The 23341-nt window shown below is 40.3% G+C and overlaps 2 protein-coding genes across 4 annotated transcripts in view; one reads left to right on the top strand and one right to left on the bottom strand.

The window, feature by feature from the left end:
• Window positions 1–23341, bottom strand: part of POMP (proteasome maturation protein) — a 391736-nt gene that overhangs the window by 261850 nt on the left and 106545 nt on the right. The window lies entirely within an intron of this gene.
• Window positions 1–23341, top strand: part of FLT1 (fms related receptor tyrosine kinase 1) — a 202294-nt gene that overhangs the window by 101493 nt on the left and 77460 nt on the right. For 2 of the 3 annotated variants that reach the window (XM_084878676.1, XM_084878677.1), the window contains 2 exons: window positions 1764–2072; window positions 6719–6865. In XM_084878676.1, the coding sequence (XP_084734802.1) occupies window positions 1764–2072; window positions 6719–6865 (456 nt within the window). Of the gene's footprint in view, window positions 1–1763; window positions 2073–6718; window positions 6866–7843; window positions 9286–23341 lie in introns of those variants that run through there. The other variant, XM_084878678.1, reaches the window with a different exon arrangement.

Raw genomic sequence — 23341 nt, forward strand, 5'->3', positions numbered from 1 at the left:
AATCTTTGACTTGATTCTTGCGATCTTCCATTCTGTTTTTAGGACTCTGTATAATATTTTTATTTCAGACAATGTATTCTTTATTTCTAGTTGATCCCTTTTCATATCCTCTTAGATCTCGTTTATTTTATCGGCCTTTTCTAGGAAATTCTTGAAAAACCTTATAACTGTGGTTTTGAACTCTATATCCAGTCACTTTTTGTCCTCCATTTCTTTTGTTTGTGATCTGTTTCCTTGTCTCGGCATTTTCGCTGCTTCTCTGAGTTGGTAGGGTGGCTTTGTGTGCTAAGGTGTCCTATATGATTCAGTGGGTCAGCCTCCCAGTTACCTGAGGTGGACACTCTGAGTGGACCCTTTTGTGGACTGTGTGTACAGCCTTATTGTAGTTAAGTCTTGATTGTTGGTGGTATCATTGGGAGGAACTGACCTCCAGGCCAATTGGCTGAGAGGATCAGCTGTGTCCATGCCGGGAGACAGCCTTATTCAACTAGACTTGGAAAATTGCAAAAGCCTCTGTGCTCAGCTTGGATGGGGCGGAGTTTCAGGGTGGAGTCTGCAGCCTTGGCTTCCTGTCAACCCCACCCTATGAGGTTTCTGAATCTCAGTGTTCCTCAGTGTCCTTCGGTACTTGCTGCAAGCACCTCTAAGAGAAAGGTGCCCTCGAGTTTCGCCTGCTACCAGACTGTCTAGTCTCTCCCCCAATGAGCCCGGAACTGGGGTTCAGTGCAGCTGGAAGTGGGTTGGAAGTGGTATTAAGAGCAGTCTGGAGCTTTTGTCTCCTTCCTGCTAGGGCAATCCAGCGGCACAGTCAACAGTCCATCCTCTGCGGACAACGTGCGTGCCTCAGGGACTCTGCCTTTTGCCGCTCCCCTGAGTTTCCACCTTACAGCCTAGATTCCCTGTGTATGAGACTGGGTCCCCAGGGTCTCATCCAGAACTGGAGTTCAGTGCAGCCGGAACTGGGGTTCAGCACAGTCTGAAGCTTTTATCTCCTCGCTGCTAGGGAATGCCAGCCAGGCACTCAGCCGCCCCCTCCTCTCCGGCTCTGTCCTCTCCCCACACGCGCACTGTGTCTCCGTACCTTAGGCTTTTACAGCTCCTCTGATTTTCCTTCTGGTTTTCTCTTTCCTTCTAGTTGTAGAATTTCCAGTCAGTCAACTTTCCTGTAGTTCTAGATAATGTCCATTTTGTATTTTAGTTGTATTTTTTTGAAATTGTTGTGCGAGGCTGCAGTTAGGCATTTACCTATGCTGCCATCTTGGTTTCTCTCAGGACTGGATCTCTTAACATGTACCTAAGACTTCTTAGTCTCGCTTTCCCTTCTTTGGGGTAAATTTGATGATAAAAGCATATTTGATTTTTAGTACAAATTGCTATTATCACTTTACTATCGATATTTTGTCCATTTACCAGTAGTTCTGTCCATGGTAAAGAAATGGGAAATGTAGTTACCACCCCAGGTTGTACAAGACAATTAAAATTTGAAGAGCAGTTTGAGGCAAATAAGAAAAATGTTCTATCATACTCACTGTCCAGTCTGGCACTTCCTGCTTATGGTGGCATGAACTTAGTTGGTTCCCCCTGATGTTGTTTGAGCAGTTCTCTAAAATAAACAAGTAAATAGTCATTCTCTTCATGCTGATGCTGAGAGAATCTCTGCAGGAATAATTCAGCAGATCTTTGAATATCTCCTGATAAGATATGGCCTCCGTATGACATGTTGGTTTTCCTGTGAACCAAAGTTCTTTTTTCTTATTTTATAGATGTGCCAAATGGGTTCCACGTTCACTTGGAAAAAATGCCTACGAAAGGAGAGGACCTGAAACTATCTTGCACAGTTAGCAAGTTCTTATACAGAGACATCACTTGGCTTCAGCTGCGGACAGCTAACAACCGGAGCGCGCACCACAGGATCCGCAGACAGAAAACGGCCGTCACCACGGAGCACTCCGTCACGCTCCACCTCCTCATTAAGAACGTGTCCCTGGACGACTCGGGCACCTATGCGTGCAGAGCCAGGAACATATTCACAGGGGAAGACACCCTTCAGAAGAAAGAAGTTACAGTTAGAGGTGAGCACTGCCACAAAAAGGCTGCTTTCTCTCGGATCTCCAAATTTAAAAGCACAAGGAATGATTGTACCACACAAAGTAATGTAAAACATTAAAGGACATTCAAAAGTAACAGTTGTCTCATATCATCTTGATTTATTGCCACTGTTGCTAACTTTCTGGCTCAGAGGAGATGCTCCTCCCAAAATGAGTTTGGAGACGATGGGAGTAATAACGAAACCCCAGGCCCACGCGGGGCTCCCCATCAGGCTGAGGTCTCCCTGGGACCCGCCTGGTGACCTGTGCGTGTTTGATTTGGAGGATCCCGGCAGGCGCGCTCTGTGCTTTTGCTCTTCGCTGTCTCCTGCCTGATAAACAACAACTGGAAGCTGATCCTTTCCTTCCACTTTGATGCCAACCTCTTTATTTTTAAGTTTCAAAGCTGCACAAACTGAATAATTTAAACAGATGCTGGTTTCTGCCAAAGATGGACATGTATAAGTTAATTTTCCACAGCTCAGAATGAGTACAGTGAATTTGAGACTCTGTCGGACCTCTGCCTGGTTCTGTTTTGTATTAATTCGTCTGTTTTTCATTTGTAAATAGCACCTGGATAGCACGTTATAATGCTTATTTATTTGAAAATGCTTTTTTTACATTAAGCACATTAATCTTAAACTGGAGCTCTAAAATGGGTCTCATGGGTGCAAGTGTTGGTATAATTCAGAGGTGTTAAAGGTTTATCACAGTATGAATCGGGAAAATCCACCCAAATCAAGCTCACTCTGGTCTTATGCAATTCTGGGGAGCTGGTAAACCAGAGCCGGGCCAGTTTCCTCCTCACTGCTCCTGAGTGGACTAAACAGCTATCGAAAGAGGATCATGCCTTTGGTTTAAATATTCTTGTCCCCTGGTTAGTCTTTTAAAGAACTTTGTCCTGTTTAATTAATGGCATTCTAATGTGTTCCACAATCAATGATTAAACAAATAAAGGCCATTGTGACCAGAAGGTTAAGTTTAAGGCATTCTTCTAAATATAAATCTAAAAATGTGCCCACCAAAAAAAGTCTACTTCCCCATATACCTATGTTAATAGGATTTTATTGGAGATTAAGAAATAGCAAAACTACAAAAGCAGAGATCAGAATCATTGAAAAATACACATTATTTTTCAATCAAGACAAATTATGTTTCTTGTTTCAAGCTTGCATTTGAGGGGAAAGTGACTTTTTCCCCCCTCCAGTTTAATATGTACTGCTCTGCTGTTTTCATTTATGATTGATCATTATAAGTGTCTTGTGTGAACTATTGGAAAACAAATCATACTGACCAAAATAGCCATGGCTGAGAACACAGTGGCTGGGCAGTCAACAAGACCTGACAATATGACAATGTTTCAGGCTTGGGAACGCTCTGGACTGTTTCCTACTTTAGGTAACAGGCTCTGTCCCACGCTAAACTTGTCTTTCACGTGGGAATTGCTTTTGTCAAAGTGTGAACGAGTAAACAATACCATTTCCCCAGAATGCCAGTGTTATGGAGCCCCGAATGCTCTGAAAACAATTAGTAACCTGGAAGTTGTCAGCCAAAGGAAAGAATAATCAATTGTATCTTTTACCTATGGCTCTTGTGTAGGCGTCTTTGTTCATTATAAGTCAGTGTGTTCCTTCAGGAAACAGTGCGTTAGGACCCCACAGCTCGGGAGCCTCCATTTCTAGGAAAGCTCAAAAAGAAATAGAATGGTTGGGGGTGATTTTGAAAGCAAGATGAATTGGACACGCAGAATTTATCATTTCCTTTCCTGTAAAATTACAATTGCAATTTTCATGGAGAGAGGAAGGGTCTTTGTATTCACAGAAGATGATTTTAAGCACTTCCACGAGATGATTTTAAGGATGCTGTAATTGTTCACTGTGTAATTAATCCTTCCAGAGAGTTTCAAAAAGAAAAAAAAATTTTTTTTTAATTACTTACTTTTTTAAGTGCGGAGTAAGGGGAAGATAACAGGAAAAGGGAAAAGAAAGAGCCAGTGTGGAGAATGAGTGCGATGGAGTGGAGGGCATGAGGCTGGTTCCTCAGACCCCATTCCAATGGAGAACAGACACTGTATTCATCGGGCTGGCGGATCTCTGGGGCAGTAACACCGAAAAGTAAGAGAAGAGCCTGTTGGGAGCACTCTTTGGCTATTGATAACCGGCAGAAATATTGTATTAGTTCTGATTTTTTCAGTTTGAAGGGATCAGCTCCAATTAACTTTTGGGAAGCAGCTACCTATAGCCATCAAATAACTTAGGTTTAAAAATATGGGTTTGGTGTACTTTTCTTATTTAAAATGTCAAAAAGAGATTACTGTAAAGCATAAAGTGAAAATTAGATAAAAATGATTCCTTGGTTGATTGGTGATTTAGAAACTAGCCAAAAAAGAGAATTTTCTCATAATAGAATGTTTTTTCAGAAATGGGTACAAAGAAAAACATCATAATCTTGTATATCTCAGGCATGTTTCTGTAAACTTGTACTTAATTGAAAGTCCTATGTTAATTCTGCAGCCTTTCTGCTGTTTCTCTTGTCTGAAGTGTGTGTAGGACAGATAGAGCCCTTGGGAATTCTTCATGACATTTTTGTTAAAAGCAAATGTTCTCGTCTCCATAAGCATTGCTTTCCAATACACCTGCCAGGAAAGCACAATTCTGCCTGGATTGATGATGTTGCCACTTTCAGCTATGAAAATTATCTGGGGGCTGGAGGCCCTATATTCAGGCTTTCTTTTTATAATAAGGCCAGTGGGCAATGATAGATTATTTTAGCATTTTCAGTACTCAGGAAATAGCAAATGTGCTCAGAGAAACTATTGAAAGTATAACTCGGTAAACTGGGTCTGAGTTTTAATGAGATATGTCAAAGTTGGCTTGCCACTGTAAAAGACATTAAATAGTAAATGATACTATTATTTATTCTCTTCCGTATTTCACTGGCATGTCTAGGGTCTTTCCCATGTAAAAATTGTAATGATTAAGCATGTTACCAAATTTAAAGATTTTGATAGATGACTGCATTTTCCACCAGTAAAAGCAATTTGACATATTGCACTGAATTCAGACCCAGAAATATTCAAATGGCTCTGCTTGGGGGCAAGATAGATGAGGAAAGATGCACAGAAACAGGCAAACGGATCATTGCTATAGTTCATTCCACACAATGTTCGAAGCATTTAAAGATCAGAGCATTTCCTTCAGCATTCTTATTTGGCTTCAGATTTCATTTTGTATAAAATGAGAAAAGACTAATGATAAGCTATGGAAATCAAAATATAATGAGAAATCTGTTTCTTCTAACATAGTTACCCTACCATGTTATATATACTATATCAACATGTTTAGAAGTTGTATGATAATAGAGTTTTTGACCTGAGATCTCTAAGTTGCTTTAATGAATGCTAACCCTGAGAGTTTCCCTGCAGGAATAAGAGAAAGGTTTGGGGACTTGGCAGAACCCTGCAGGGACATGGAACCAAAGCCATGGCACTGTGTCATCTCTTATAGCTTGTAACCACTCCTAAGCTGCTCTCACAGTCTTAGTACAATAAGATGAGAAAATCAGAAATGGTCAGAGAAAGCTCATAATTGAAACCAGTGATGCAGAATGTGTAAGTTATGCCAAGACTCTTTTGATTTCTTCCAGAATTTGCTACAAGGAGGCAAAAGGATGACTTGGGAGGGTTTGGGAAAGACATTAGGAGTTGTCTTTATTCTTTTACCTTAAAAGCTTGAGTACCCACCTAACTAGAATGTATACACATCAGCAGGACTGACTACTTTATTAAATAGACACTGTGCTCATTGGGGCCTTGGGGGTACTGCTGTTCCTTTGTCAGATTTTAATGTTGTAATGTATTGCATCCTAATGTATTAAGTTCATTTTGTTGTACTATATGGGTTGGCATTTTATTAAAATAAATTGTATTGTATCATATTTGTATGTTTTAAGAGAAAATAATATAAAATACATTATTGTACTATTATATAGTGCAAAAACCACAAGTCTGTACCTCTGCCTCTTGAATGGATCCTTTGGTGGCTTGCATTTGGGAAGGGAACGGAGTAAAGAAATAATCAATAAAGCTTTCAAAGTTCAAGAAATTCTCCTGTTTGGTCTGCTGCCTTGCAACTCAGGTTACTGACAGCTGATTAACACAAACATGCCCTCACGAACACAGCCATACAAGCACATACAAACTCACAGTGACTCATCACCATCATGCTATACATCTACGGAAAATGTCAGTCCAAACCTATATCCAAAATCATGTGTTTTTTTTCTAGTTCCCAAAATATTATACAAAAATCCTTAGGTTTTAGAAATGCTTCTCTCAAAATAAAAACAAAAAAAAGAAAGAAAGAAGTTGGTCAGATAAAAAATCCTTGATATTAAAATCTAAAAATAAGAATTTAGTTCATGATTTTACTCTGTGTTCTAATGCATTCCAATGTAGTGTACCATCTTAATAAAGAGGAAGCAGTAGGTTAATCACAGGAGAGAAATTTAGGGAACAAATATGAATGAAACCTTATAGTCAAGTTTTGTTATTTATATATTTTAAATGTTGAGCTGCATATACAATAAAAAATAAAACTGATGAGTAATAATTCTCTTTCTTTATTCACTAGATCAGGAAGCACCATACCTCCTGCGAAACCTCAGTGATCACACAGTGGCTGTCAGCAGCTCCACTACTCTAGACTGTCCTGCTAACGGCATCCCTGAGCCTCAGATCACCTGGTTTAAAAACAACCACAAAATACAACAAGGACCTGGTAAGAGATGCCTTCCTTGTCTTTACTCTTCCTTGTTGTCCCCTTCTCCCCTTAATGTTCTCTATCCTCTCCCCCCAAGCCAGTATAGCTAGAACCACCTGCTGATGGAGCTGCAAGAAACTGGGCTCTGGTTCATACTTATATCAACTTCCAATGGGGACTATTTGAGCCAGGTCCTAAGAAGACCACATTTCTAACCTGATGGCATCTGCTTTAAACAGTGCATTCAGAAAGAAATGCTAAGAGCCACTCAGGAAAGCTTCTAGTTCACCATGACAGCAGGAAAGTGTTGTGAGGATTAGTTCCTTGGCTTGAGGGATAGCAGAGCTTTGAACACTTAGCATAGATAAAGTTCAGAGTGGATTTATAATCTTTTAAATTCACTTATACCAATTTTAATGATTTGGTAAAAAGAAGAATATTTTAAATGATATTTTATAATACTGGTAAATAAAATCTAAACTAATGGTCATTAGTTCATTTTCCTTTAACAAGAAATATATTTTAAAGCAACTAAACTTAAATCAGAAAGTATAAACACTATCTATTGCTTGCCTCATAATTCTATGGTTAAATAAATTTAAAATAAACTTATTTATAATTCTGATTAATAATAACATTTATATTAAAAATAATTTGCCATTTATTTGCAATACCCCAACAACCTAAATCAAAGAACTGGCAATATGAAGTGGTCCTAAAATGTGAGTCTTCTATTCAAAGTCTCCATTTGAATTTAATGCACAGAAAGGATTGTGGTATAAAGACCTTTCTTTCACCCTACTCCTCTAATCAGTCACCAGGTTGAGCAGGTTAAACCTCCTAAGTACTAAATATTTCTCAAGTCCATCCTTTCCTCTGCTTTCCTATTATTATTCTCTTGGTTCGGGCCCATAGCTATCCTCTCAACATCTTCTGCGCTGTCCTAACTGGTCCCCTTAGCTCTCTTTTCTCTCTTTGTATCTATTTTCCACACAGCTGTATAAAATGCAACTGGGAACATATCACTTCCCTTTTCAAGTGTTCCATTGGCTCTTCATCACAGGACCAAGTTCAAGCATCTGACAGCAAAGGCCCTCAACAACTGCCCTGACTACCCCTACAACCCTATACTCACCTTAAACTTTATATTCCAGCAAGTGCCAAACTCTCAGAGACCACTGAGAACTCCCGGAGGCCACTGCACACTGCGCACACACATGATGCCACTTCATGTGGCCCCTGTCTTCCTGTCTTCCCTTCACCTAATACCTACACATCCCTAAGTCCCAGACTGGGTGTTCACCCTCCAGAAAGCCTTACTTGTCTCCGAAAAGAAGAGACAGGTCCTCCATGAGGCTATTATTTATGAAAGTTTGATTCTCTCTTCCTAAGTTGTATAATCATCAGTTCATATGTCTTTACTATCTTTGCATAATCCGATTGCCCTCTTACTCTATTGTGATGTCTTTTCTGGGTATACTCCCTTATTATCTGTGCATCATCATATCATGTCTTCATCCTGAAGGCAGTTAGTGTAGCTTTGTCTTATTTGCATCTTATTTGTCTCTTTATCCTCAAAACCTGCCATAGTGCTTGGTAATCAATAAATGTTTCATGAATGAATGAATGAATGATTGATTTCCAGAAAACCTTAGCAAGTTCACCTCATAGCACAAATGCCTATACTTGGTCAGGGGGAAAAGGGCCATGTCATAGAACTCTTAAAGCTAAAGGGAGCTTTGGAATATCTTTAGCCTCATTTGTAAGATGTGTAGTTTCATAGAAAACTAATCCCTTGAGGTATTCTATCAAAATAAAAAGATGAATAAATAAATAGCTTGCGTAACCATATCTATAAATAATGTCTTCCCCTTAGAGATTCAGTATTCACACCAGTATGTTAAACACCCAAAGACGTCCTGAACTAAAAAAATCAGGTAAACTATGGTTTCAAGTTCTGTATTCCCCAACTTTCTCAGTCACAAAATGCTCTTCATGAAATGCTAATGTAAGATGCTGGGTGATTTTTTGAAAAAAGTAAATTTGACTTAAGTTCTGTTTTCATACTTTGGATATAAGTTAAAGAATTAGAGTTGGCCAATTTTGAAAGCTTAAGGGTATTCTAGGACTAGAAGATGAACAAGGCAAGATAATGAACAAGGCAAGCTAAGGCAATTACTACAAATAGAAAAAGGTTATGAGGTGTTAGGGAGGTTTGAGTCTTAACATTGTCCTCATGGGTCAGAGAATTTGGGCAACTCATCCTTTAATCTCTGAGCCTCTATTTCCTTATTTATAGAATTGGGATAATACTGACCACACAGGCATGTGGTGAGGCTTAAATGAGTTAATATGATTCAGCTGGCACACTATTATGACTTAGTAAATGCTATCTCTGACCCACATCACTTATATAGAATAATTTCAATGAACTGTCAAATGTTAAACAGCTCTAAATCCAATAAAGGTAACTTCCTCCCAGTTTTCTTTGATCTTCTGAGGTCCAAAAGAAAAATATGTAAAGAGTCTTATAGAAATTCTTATATAAAATATTTTCTGAATGTTATTCTAATATGCTATTATTAGAATTTATTGAGTTCAACTATACTAAGTTGTCTATTTTATCTCCCTTCCCCCTTTTTTACCCTTTAAAACTACTACAGCTCTTTGGAAAGAGATGTCTTAATTTTCTGAAGATAATCTCTTATGTGCATATAGTATTTAAAAAGTTTTATATGTAATTTTCCTATCTGGGGCAGTGAATTCAACAGCCAATGCAATACACTCTGTGACTATCACACTTATGTTCATGCATGTAGATATCTTCAGATATACCAATTATTTTATGCTTTTTTCTTTTTACAAACCTCTGAGTAAAGATTACTGGTAATCAAAGTGATCATCCTTGACTCACTGGTTGTTCCAAAGCTGAGATGGAAAAACATTGAGATCACAGCCTGAAAAAGACTGAAAACTACTCCGTAATATATTAAGTCTTTGGAAAGCTGGACTGAGTTTAAAAGCTCTGAAAATAAACTACATTCTTTAGAGACTTGAGAGGCATCTTTTGTATTAAGCCTGGCAACTCAAGAATGTATATACTGACAGTATTTTAGTGACCTTAGATCACTGATAGAATTGGGCCCATTATCACATTATTTGTTAAATGGCAACTCACTCTATTCCAAAGAAAACAGGAGAGAGGAAGCAGGGCACACATGAGAGCTCACGCTCTAGAGCCACATTTCCCGTCAGGAAAACCTTGCAGTGGGGCACAGCCATTCTATAGAAGAAATGCAATTTTAAGAAAGTGTTATGAAAGCTGAGTAGTATAGTCTTGGGCCAAAGGGCATCAAACAGAAGCAAAAGAGATGCTCAGCACACAGGCTCAGGAAAGCATGTGCACAGGGGACATGAGGCGAGTCCGCCAGGGCACCCCAGATGGAAGGACTCAGGCTCTCTGGAAGCTGTGCTGCTGGAGCTCACGGAGCGCGCTCTGCTGCCAGCCTGGCAGCTCCAGCCCAAGTTCAGGCTCTCTGGGCCTTTCCCACTCACCCCTGCTCCCACACAAGTCAGTCTCTCCCTCTCCTTTTTCCACTTCACTTCGGGCCAAAGGCTGTCTCCATTAGGGACCCTTCTTTTCCACTCCTCTTCTCTGCGGTCTGGGTTTAGTTTCAGTTCCTGTCACGGAGCACATCACCCAGTTGTTCTCTTGTCTTATGTGTGCTTATTTTTAAATATATATATATTTTTTTTATTGATTTCAGAGAGGAAAGGAGAGGGAAAGAGAGGTAGAAACATCAATGATGAGAAAGAATCATCAATTGGCTGCCTCCTGACCCCCGCACTGGGGTCAACCCCGCAACCTTGGCATGTGCCCTGACCAGGAATCAAACCATGACCTGGCTCATAGGTCAATGCTCAACCACTGAGCCACGCTGGCCGAGCTATGTGTGCTCATTTTTAAAACCTTTGTAGTTAGCTATAATATCTTAATACATCTTCATTGAATAAATAATAAAGATTGATTGAGCATTCACCAGATAAACTGTTAGGAGTTTTACAAATATCTCATTTAATTTCACAAGTGTCATCTGAGGTGGGTAATATTATTAGATGCATTTCACAGTCTGTTTTAATTTAGCAAGCGCTTGTCAGGTACCTTGTTCCATTCCGAGCACTTTATTAATACTATTTGTTTGCTCCTCAAAACAATTCTATGAAGTTTGCTAAATTATTATGCCTGATTTACAGACCAAAGGATGAGGGAGTGGAGACAGGAGGAATAAAAGGCTCCAAATCATAGAGTTAGTGGGTGAGTGACCAAGGCTCCTGCCAGAAGCGTGGCTGTGGGCTGTGCACGCACCCGGGGGCTGTGCAGCTCAGCAACGCCTCACAGCTCTCAGGAAGGACAGACAGGTACTAGTTTTAAATGACCGTGTGTATTTAAAACAATGAACATCTTCTCGTTTCACCCCTTAAAGACTGAGCTTCCTAAAGACTACAGTTTAATTTTTAAGTTTACTAATTTTTTAAAAATATTTAGAGTGTTTTTTAAAGCTTGGGCATGCCATATATAAGGTTAAAAAATCATTTTGAACCCAAATCTAATTACTTTTCAGTTTTAAAAGATCCAAAATGCATTCCATATTAGCCCAACACTCTTCTACTCATTCAACAAGCATTAATATGACAGAGATTTTGTATCTGGTGCTGTGCCAGGCTTGGAGAATACAGCAGTGAACAGGAAAACTAAAATCTACCCTGACCAGTGCACTCAATGGTTAGAGCATTGGCCCACACTCTGAAGGGTCATGGGCTCTATTGCTGGTCAAGGGCATGGACCTGGATTGCAGGTTTGGTCCCAGCCCGTCGGCGCATGTGCAGGAGGCAACTAATCAATGTGTCTCACATCAATGTTTGACTCTCTCTCTTCCTCCTTTCCTTCCTTCTACTTTCTCTGAAAAAGTCAATGGAAAAAATACCTTTGAGTGAAGATTAATAAAACAAACAAACAAACAAACAAAATACTAAAATCTGAATAACATAATATCTAAAGTAATTAATTCGTGGGTTTAAATGCATGCAGCTTCTTCAAGAGCAACCTTGTGTGTTCTAACTTATTCCTTATCATCATGTCAATTGGGCACCAGATTTAATGAGTCTAAAAATGGAATAAAGTGAATTAACAAATGGACAATAGAAATAATTATGGCTCAATCACAGGATTAAAATACAGAGAATGGGCCAAGGCCAGGTTAGAGAACTGTCCCAATACTCTAAGGTTTCGGGTTCAATCCTTAGTCAGGGCACATACAATAATCAACCAATGAATGCATAAATAAATGGAACAACAACAATATATATATATATATATATATATATATATATATATATATATCTTAAAATAAATAATATTTTCTTGAAAATAAAGAGAATGGCAAAGAGTTGAAGAGGAAACAAGAGAAAATATGCAAGAAGAAATAAAGGCAGGAGAACCTCCACATTAAAACTGAGTAAAGAAGCAACTGGTAACTATTAAGTGGGACTAATGAGTTGCAAATAGTTGAATAAGGAAGGTAATTTGAATAATATTTACTTTGAAGAGGCAGGTGAAAAGAGAATGGACCAGCTAACATAAGTACAGCATAATGGACTGGGGATAAAAAATAAAAAGTGTAGTCTGAAAGGACCAATACCAAAAAGCACCACACAGAGCTCTAATTGGAGATAAATTCTATGTGACAGTGGCTGCTTTGAGTATGATTTGATTCTTAGGGGTATAGAGGCAGCAAAGCTCTTTTAAGAAACATGTAAAAGGCATGCATCCAGACTTGGAACAATGGGATGAGGTTGTGGGTTCAATTCCTGGTCTGGGCACACACAAGAATGAATGAATCCCTTGTCTTCATTACTACTCCAGCCACCTACCCAAGGGACCAACAGTTCCTTCAACAATCGCCTTTCTACATCATACTGCACAATTTCTCCAATGAGGCCCTATGTTTAAAAGACATATTGTATGAGCAAGGTATGCTGTTGGCACCTTCCTTCAGAGTTGGCCCTGTGAGGAGTCAAGATATGTTTGCAAAGCGGGTAAAGACCTATCTAGCCTGGGTTTACACTGACACAGAATGAACAATCTCACAAACGACTGTGCAGAGAAAACTGGGTTCCTGAAAAAGTTATTAAAATGGTGAACCAAATAACAAACTCTCCTCTGAAAATATTTAAGAGAACAGAAGGCAGTATTGACCTGCAATGTTTTTAGTCAATCCTGCCTGAACCCCCCAAAACTCATCAAACTATTGCTTAAACTAAATTTCTGTGACAGCAAAACATTTTCAGAATACTTTAAAGCAGTAAGGCTGGAACAAGAAAGAGTTTGGAAAGAATAAGTTCTGTCTGAAGTAGACTGTGGACATTGACTTAGTTACTGAGTCTGCTGTCTGTTGATATAGCTCTAGATCACATGTGTCAAACACAAGGCCCGCGGGCCAAATCCAGCCCGCCAGGCCTTGCAGTGTGGCCCGCACCGCGCTGTCATCACTGCACTCCGCTGTCAGTTTATGACATTGTCAGTTTATGACTGTTCAGTAAACCATTCGGCCCGCGATTTAGGCTGGATTTTAGATTTTGGCCCCTTCTCTGATTGAGTTCGACACCCCTACTCTAGATCCTGAGGACTCAGTAATGAATAAGGCAGTTATTGCTCTCCAAGAGCTCACAGTGAAGTGGGCAAGTAAGAAAGTAAGTTTACTACGAAATGGTAAGTGCCAGAGCAGAGGCATGCACAAGGTGGTATGAGAGGAACAGAAAAGAGGCCAAAGAGCATCAGAAGGTGCCCTGCCGTTGTGGCTGAGTGGTTAAGGTGATGGTTTGATTCCAGGTCAGGGCACATACCCGGGTTGCAGGCTCAATTGTCAGTAAGGAAAGTGCAAGAGACAACCAAATGATGATTGTCTCTCATCATGGATGGTTCTATCTCTCCTTCTCCTTCCTCTCTCTAAAATCAATAAAAACATTAAAAAAAAAAAAAAAAAAACAGCATCAGAAGATACTTTCCAGAGCAAATCAAGTGGCCAGGTCAAGAAAGTAACGTGCAAAGTTGCCAAGGCTTATCATGAACTGTCAATAGATTAGTATAGTTCACACCAGTTACATTTAGGGATATAGCAGGGACAGAAATTAGAGGTCTCTGCCTAATGAAAACATAGCAGCAGATCACCATGTATAACCTCTAAGTCAAAGTTGTGTCTAATCTACCTAGAAGAAGAAAGGATCATGCCATACCAAACATCAAAATACATTCTCAAGATATCAACCAAAACCAGTTTGGCTCAGTGGTAGAGCGTCGGTTCTGAAGGATCCCAGGTTCGATTCAGGTCAAGGGCATGTACATTGGTTGTGGGCACATCCCCGGTAAGGGGTGTGCTGGAGGCAGCTGGTTGATGTTTCTCTCTCATTGACGTTTCTAGCTCTCTATCTCTCTCCCTTCCTCTCTGTAAAAAATCAATAAAATATATATTTTTTTAAAAGAAATCATAACTTGTACGGGATAGATAAAGAGGTCATTGTGAACAAATAAAGATCCTAAAAACAACACATACAAATATATGGAAACTTACCATCTGACAGTACTGACACCAAAACTCAGTGAGAAGAGAATAAATTATTGAATAAATTATCCTGGGATAATTGGCTATTTACATGGTAAAAATCAGATTTCTACCTCAAACCTAACACATACGCCCTTTTCACACAAACACACACACACACACACACACACACACACACACACACACACAAAATGAATAAATAAATAAATCCAGGTGAATTAAAGACCTAAGTGAGAAAAGACAAAAATCTAAGTAGATCTTTCAAGCAGAATTTTCTTTAATTTTTAAAAGAAAGCCTATTAGGAGAATACTTCATATCAGAGTAGAAAAAGAAATTTTTAAACAAGTAATAGAAAGCACAAGGATAATAGAAAATATTGATAAATTTTACTATGTTGTCATTTTAAAGGCTTTTGTATTAAAATTTCACCATAAAGAAAGTTTAAAACTATTCATGGAATGGGGAAAACTTAACTTATTTAACCAACAAAACATCAGTATCCAAAACATATTTAATACAACTAAAATCATTGAGAAAAAGACAAATAGGTTAATAGAAATATGGGCAAAAGACATATTGTGTGTTCAGGCAATTCACAGGAAAAGAAGCCTGAATGGACAGCAAAAATGGAAAAAGATATCCCATCTAACTAGTAATCAGAGAAATGTAAATGCCATTTCACACCCATCATTTTGCCAGCAATTAAAACATCAGGAATTTCAGATAGCAGATTAGAGGGACACTGCACTCAGCTCTTCCCATGACTACATCAAAGTTACTGAATTACAGAACCATCAACCTGGATAACCATCTGAAGACTAGCTGAAGAGACATCCTATAACTAAGGATATAAAGAAGCAACATGGAGAAAGAGGGGAGGAGATGCACAACTAGCTGGCCCCACACCCATGCTGCAGTTGAGAATCCTGAGGGTTTTCTCAGATGCAGAGGTACATCCTGGAGGGGGAAGGTCTCAGCCCCAGGTCAAGCACTCCAGCTGACACACCAGTTTTGGGAAAAGGAGCTCACTTGGTTGAGAAAATCAGCAGGGATTCTGTCCTTTGAGCTAGCCAAAAGGCTGCTGGAAACTCAGGTGCCCTCTTAAAGGGCCAGCACACAAACTCTCTTACAGGCACTCACCTTAGGTTCTGGTGGAAGGATAGTGGCTCACGGGCGCCAGAGTCAAAGGGAGAAAAGTTGAGTAGTGTGGCTTTGGGGCAAGGGCTGGAGAGATGGCCACTAATGTCCCCGTGTTAAGCCCTCTCTCCACACAACCAGATCTGAATCTGCATTAGCCTGTGAACTCCACTGTGAACCTTCTCCCTGATTACTTCCTGAGACCCCACCCCACCACCAAGGTCTGCAAGCCCCAGGCAGTGGCAGCTGACCTTGGTGTACCCTTAGATCTTTTCTGAGTAGCTCACACCTAGCACTGACACCAAATCTGAATGTAGTTATTGATGAACACCACTTCCCCCACCGTGGGAACTCCCTGAGACCGTGCCTTCCCCAGCCCAGGGCTCTTTCAGCAACAGAGCCTTATGGGTAGCCAGCAGGTAGTGGCAGGTCTCAGAGTGCCTTGGGTCTTTTACTGCCCTGTTCCTGGCCCAGTACTGGTTGCAGCCAGTCTCAGATCACAGCATGGCCCCTCCCACACACATCAGGCCTAACACAGGCAGCTACCAACCTCAGATCACTTTGTAGCTACTAACAGATAGCTTTGGACCTGTCACAAGCAGCATCTGAGGTTGATCTCCTCCCGAGTCCTTCCCAAGAGGCCCCAGAACCAACATACCCAGGTGCCAGCTTCAAAACAGAAAACCACCTAATTAGCTTCATATAAGGGGCACACCAGAAGAGAGGTCTCAGCTGGGGCACATCCTGCTCTGTGGAGTCAGCCCATGACAGCAGCTTGTACATTATGATTATGGCCAATCCTCACAGCCAGCAAGCCTGAGGATGCCACTCACTGATGTGCCAATAGAAATCAAGATGAAATTACAACAGAAGGGAACACAAGGGACCTTCCTGGAGCACTCAGCTCAGGCTGTGCCACTGGGCCTCAGAGGACACCTATTACATAAGGCCACCCTGCCAAGACTTAGAGACATAGAATATCTACCTAATACATAGAAACAAACAGAGAGACAGGTAAAATGAGGAGACAAAGAAATGTGTCCCATATGAAAGACAGACAGACAGAGAGAGAGAGAGAGAGAGAGAGAGAGAGAGAGAGAGAGAGAGAGAGAATTCTCCAGAAAAAGAACTAAATGACATGGAAGCAAGTAATCTACCAGACACAGAATTCAAAACACTGGTTAAAAGGATGCTCAAGGAACTTAAAGAAAAATATATAAACTTGGTAAGAACATCAACAAAGAGATAGTAAGCATAAAAAAAGGACACTTAAGCCATAAGAAAGAATAAATCAAAAATGAATAATAAAATAACTAAACTGAAGAATATATCCTAAAAAACTCAAAACACCAATCAGAAAGAATATATGCACCCCTATGTTCATAGCAGCGCTATTTAAAATAGCTAAGATCCACAGTAGATGAGTGGATAAAAATGCAATGGTACATTTACAGGATGGAATACTATCAGCTGTGAAAAATAAAGATCTCTTACCCTTTGAGACAGCATGGAGGGACCTGGAGAGTATTATGCTAAGTGAAACAAGCCAAATCAAGTATCACATGATCTCACTTATATGTGGAATGTAGTGAACAAAACAAACTGATGTACAAAATAAGTCCAGAGGCATAGAAGCATGGTACAGACTGACAGAACTCAGAAGGAAGGGTAAGTGGGAAGAGATTAAGCAAAGAATTTAAAGACATATATGCATAGCCCATGGACACAGACAATAATGTGATGAAGGCCTGGGGGGTGGGGGAGAACCAGATGGATTGAGGCAATGGGAGAAAAATGGCAGAGACCTGTAACACTCTCAACAATGAAGATGAATAAGTAAATAAGTAAATAAGTAAATAAGTAAATAAATAAGAATACACTGGAAGGACTTAACAGCAGATTAGATTCAGCAGAGAATCAAGTCAATGATTTGGAAGACAAGGTAGCAGAAAACAATCAGAACAGCAAAAAGAGAGATTCCTGGGAGAATCCAAGATGGCTGCACAGGTAAACACCTAGCCGCAGCCGCACACAACAAATTCAATAAAATACAACTAAAATATAAAATGGACATTACCCAGAACTACAGGAAAGTCAACAGACTGGAAATTCTACAACGAGAAGCAAGGAGAAAACCAGAAGGAAGAGCGCAGGAGCTGTAAAAGCCTAAGGTACGGAGACACGTGGCGCGAGCGTAGAGAACGGAGCCGGAGAGGAGGGGCAGCTGAGTGCCTGGCTGGTGTTCCCTAGCAGGAAGGAGATAAAAGCTCCGACTGTGATGAACCCCAGACCCGACAGCGCTAAACCCCAGTTCTAGGCCAGACCCTGGGGACCCAGGCTCAAACAGAGGGAGCCAGGACTATGAGGCTGAATCCCAGGGGAGCAGCGAAAGGCAGAGACCCCGGAGGCTTGCACATTGCGTGCAGAGAAGGGACTGTTGGCTGTGCTGCTAGATTGCTCTGGCAGGAAGTAGACAAAGGCTCCGGACTGTGCTGGGCCCCAGTTCCGACTGCTCTGAACCCCAGTTCTAGGCCAGACCCTGGGGACACAGGCTCATCCATAGGGAGCTGGGCTGTAAGGCGGAACCCCAGGGGAGCGGTGAAAGGAGGTCCCAGAGGAGCGCACATTGCGCGCAGAGAAGTGACTGTTGGCTGTGCTGAGGGATTGTCCTGGCGGGAAGGAGACAAAAGCTCCAGACTGCTCTGAATGCCACCTCCAACCCCATTTCCAAATAAACTGAACCCCAGTGCCGGGCTCATTGGGGAAGAGCCTAGACTGTTTGGTAGCAGGCAAAAATCGAGGGCACCTTTCTCTCAGAGGTGCTTGCAGCAAGTACTGAAGGACCCTGAAAAATACTGAGACTCAGGAGCCTCATAGGGCATGGCTTATGGAAGCCAAGGCTGTAGGCTCCACCCTGAAACTCTGCCCCATCAAGGAAGCTGCGAAAATGCCCAGACAAGAAAATAGATCACAAATGAAAGAAATTGAGGACAAAAAGTGACTGGATATAGAGTTCAAATCTACGCTTATAAGGTTTTTCAAGAATTTCCTAGAAAAGGTCGATAAGACCTATGAGGAGATGAAAAGGGACCAACTAGAATTAATAAGGAATCAACAAGAAATAATAAGATATCAACAAGAAATAAAGAATACATTGTTTGAAATAAAAAATATTATACAGAGTCCTGAAAACAGAATGGAAGATCACAAGAATCAAGTCAAAGATTTGGAACATGAAGAGCCAGAAGACACTCCTCTGCAGATGCAAGAAGGCAAGAGAATCCAGAAAATTGAAGATAATGTAAGAAACCTCTGGGACAACTTCAAGCAAACCAACATCAGAATTATGGGGGTCCCAGAAGATGAGAGAGAGAGCAAGATATCGAAAACATACTGAAAGAAATAGTGACAGAAAACTTCCCCCACCTGGTGAAAGAATTAGACTTACAAGTCCAGGAAGCGCACAGAACTCCAAACAAAATGAACCAAAGAAGACCACACCAAGACACATCATAATTAAAATTCCAAGAGCAAAAGACAAAGAGAGAATATTTAAAGCAGCAAGAGTAAAGGAGGTAGTTACCTATAAAGGAGCACCTATACGGTTGTCAGCTGATTTCTCAACAGAAACCATGCAGGCCAGACGGGAATGGCAAGAAATATTCAAGGTGATGAATAGTAAGAACCTACAGCCAAAAATACTCTACCCAGAAAATCTATCACTCAGAATCGAAGGCCAGATAAAGAGCTTCACTAATAAAAAAAAGCTAAAGGAGTTCATCACCACCAAACCAGAATTATATGAATTGCTGAGGGGGTTCTTTTGGAAGAGAAAGTAAATAAAGATAAAAACTATGAACAACAAATACGTAACTATCAACAAGTCAATCTAAAAACCAAGGGAATTAAAGAAAAATATGATGAACAATATTAACTGGTGAATATAATAGAATCAAAGGTATGGAAGGGGAGTGAACTGACGATTCTTGGGGAAAAAGGGAGAGGGGGATGTGGGAAGAGACTGAACATAAACTGTGCACCTATGGATGAGGCCAATGGGGGGTGGGGAAAGGGCAGAGGATGGGGTGGGAACCTGGTGGAGGAGAGCAATGGAGGGGGTGGGGGGAGAGGAACATTTGTAATAATATGAACAATAAAGATTTATTTTAAAAAAAAAAAAAAAAAGAACAGCAAAAAGAAAAAATAATTTAAAATTTGACAATAGCCTAAGGGATTTCTGGGACAACATCAAAAGTAACAATATTGGCATCATAGGGACACCAAAAGGAGAAGAGAGAGAGCAAGGGATTAAAAATCTATTTAAAGAAATAACGACTGAAAATTTCCTTAACCTAGCAAAGGACAAAGACATACAAGTCCAGGAAGCACAGTCCAAATCAAGATAAACCCAAAGAGACCCACACTGAGACACATCATAATTAAAATTGCAAAGGTGAAAGACAAAGAGAGAATCTTAAAAGCAGCAAGAGAAAAACAGTTATTTACCTATAGGAGAGCTTCCAAAAGACTGTCAGCTGATTTCTCAACAGAAACTTTTCAGGCTAGAAGGATTAGCGTGAAATATTCAAAGTGATGAAAAGCAATCAAGATGAAAAGCAATAACACACCAAGGTTATTCATTTAAAATTGAAGGAGTGGTAAAGAGCTTCCCAGGCTAAATGAGTTCATCCCCACCAAATCAGCATCACAAGAAATGTTAAAGGAACTTATTTAAGAAGAAAAAATAAATAAAAAGGAACATAAATATGAATAATAAAATATCAATAACAGCATTCCTATAAATAATTACTTTGAATGTGAATGGATTTACTGCTCCAATCAGGGAGCATGGATTAGAAAATAAAACCCATATATATATGCTGTCTACAAGAGATGCACTTCAGATCAAAACACACATGCAGACTGAACATAAAGGGATGGAAAAATATATTTCATCCAAATGGAAATATTTAAAAAGCTGGTGTAGCAATACTTACATGAGACAAAATTAGACTTTAAAACAAAGGCTATAATAATAGATAAAGGACTTTATATAATGGCAAAGTGATCAATCCAACAAGAGGATATAATACTTGTAAACAGTTATGCACCCAACATAGGACCACCTAAGTATATAAAGCAGATAGTGATGGAAATAAAGGGAGAGATCTACAGTAATAGTGTCATAGTAGGGGACTTTAACTCCTATTGACAACAATGAATAGATTTTTCAGACAGAAAGCCAATAGGACAACAGTGGCTTTAAATGACACATTAGACCAGATGAATTTAATTTACATGTTCAGAGCATTCCACCCCAAAGCATTAGAATATACATTCTTTTCAAGTGCACATGGAACATTTCCCAGACAGACATGTTAAGCAAAAAAAAAGCCTCTATAAATTTAAGAAAATTGAAATAATCCCAAGACAATGATATGAAACTAAAAATCAATTACAAGAAAAAACTGAAAAACACACAAACACATGGAGACTAAATAACATGCTACTAACATACTCAATGTGAAATAGCTAAAAGTGTTTTCCTTGAGGAACAAGATAGCATTGTCCACTTTCACCACTTTTATTCAATACTAGGCACCTTTTGCAGGAATATTCCTGCAAGACTTCCGGTGGGCTTCCCTCCTGTCACCCCCACCTCTCCCACCCGCCCACCTTTCCAGCTGTGGCGGGTAGGGAGGGGAAGGGTGGAATGAGGGGGGCACACCCCCACCTCTCCCACTGAGTCGGGTAGGGAGGGGCAGGCAGGATGGGTGGGACACGCCCTGCCCATCCAGCCCAACCCACCGTGTCTGCAGCCACATCCGCACCATCTCAGAGGCGCACCATGGCCCAGAGGTGGCGGCACCGGGCACAGCTAGGATCACTGCAGTGGTGGTGGCAGTGCATGAGACAGTGGTGGGAGGTGGTTGCGGGCATGGTGGGGCGGATGGGACAGGCAGGGCATGCCCCACCCATCTCACCTGCCCCGCCCTACTCAGTGGGAGAGGTAGACTGATGGGAGAGGTGGGGGTGTGCCCCACCCATCCCATCCTGCCCCGCCCACCCGACCCAACGCTCCTGCCACCCCTGCTGCATCCCTCTGTGGCAGCGCCTGCCACCTCTGTGCACCTCGCCCCGCCCGCCCCACATACCCTGCTTTCCCTCCAGCAGTTGCAGCCACCTTGCTTTCCACTTTCCCTCCCTCTTCCTTCTATTATGTCTTCAGTCTTCACTCCTCCCTCCCTCTGCATATACAAATTAACCACCATCTTTGTTGGTTTAATTTGCATGCTCGCTCTGATTGGCTGGTGGGCGTGGCTTGTGTAGTGGACTGATGGTTAATTTGCATATTACTCTATTATTAGGTAGGATAGTATTAGAAAGCTAGCTATAGCAATCAGACAAGAAAAAATAAAAGGCATCCAAATGGGAAAGGAGAAATAAAACTGATTCCACCAAAAAGCTATTCAAACTGATAAATTCAGTAAAGTAGCAGGCAAAATTAATATTTAGAACTCAATGGAATTTTGTTGTTGTTAACATTGATTTTTTTTTATTATTATTTTTTTTAGAATAGAAAGGAGGCAGAGAGAGAGAAGAGGGTGGGAGAGAGAGAGAGAACATCTATGTGAGAGAGACACATTTACTGGTTGCCTCCTGCACTGATTGCCTCCTGCATGCACCCCAACCAGGGTCAGGGATGAAACCTGCAACCCAGGTACATGCTCTTAACCAGGAATGGAACCCATGACCCTTCAGTACATGGGCAGATGCTCTAACCACTGAACCATACTAACCAAGGAAAATAGGTGGATTTTTTTTTTTACATTGTAGAAAACATCTTTATTTAATAAAGCTGTCAAAGATTTTCATCCTTATACAATTGAAACAATATAAAATTTCATGACTAATAGACAAAATTTTTCTTATGGTTGCAAAAGTTTTTTGTTTATTAAAGTATTAGAGTCCCAGTGCATGAAATTTGTGCATCAGAGAAATGAAAATTAAAACCATAATCACTTCACATCTGTCAGAATAATTATCATCAATAAACCAAAAAAGAAGTGTTGGCAAAGATGTGGAAAAAAGAAAACTCCTACTGTTGGTGGGATTATTAATTGGTGCAGCCACAATGGAAAACGGTATGATGATTCCTCAAAAAATTAAAAACATCCCAGCTGGTGTGGCTCAGTGGTTGAGCATCCACCTATGAACCAGGAGGTCATGGTTTGATTCCTGGGTTGCAGGCTAGATTCCCTGTATATGGCACGCAGGAGGCAGCCAATTAATGATTCTCTGTCATCATTGATGTTTCTATCTCTCTCTCCCTCTTCCTGCCTCTCTGAAATCAATAAAAAATATTTTTATAAAAATAAATAACCAAATAAATAAATAAAACCACCTTCTGACTCAGAAATTGAACTTCCGAGTATATAGCCAAAGAAATCCAAAACATGAATCTGAAAAGATATATGCATCCTTATGGTCAATAATTGCAGCATTATTTACAATAACTAAGATATGGAAGCAACCAAAGTGCTCCTCAACAGAACAGTGGGTAAAGAAGGCACTATACATATATCTGATGGAATATTACTCAGCCATAAAAAAAAGAAATCTTACCATTTGCAACAACATGGATGGACCTAGAGTGTATTATGCTAAGTGAATTAAGTCAAACAGAAAAAGAAAAATACCATATGATTTCACTTATACATGAAATCTAAAGAACAA

Source organism: Pipistrellus hanaki (assembly GCF_964339955.1).
Source record: "Pipistrellus hanaki genome assembly, chromosome: 3".
In the NCBI taxonomy this organism is placed as follows: domain Eukaryota; kingdom Metazoa; phylum Chordata; class Mammalia; order Chiroptera; family Vespertilionidae; genus Pipistrellus; species Pipistrellus hanaki.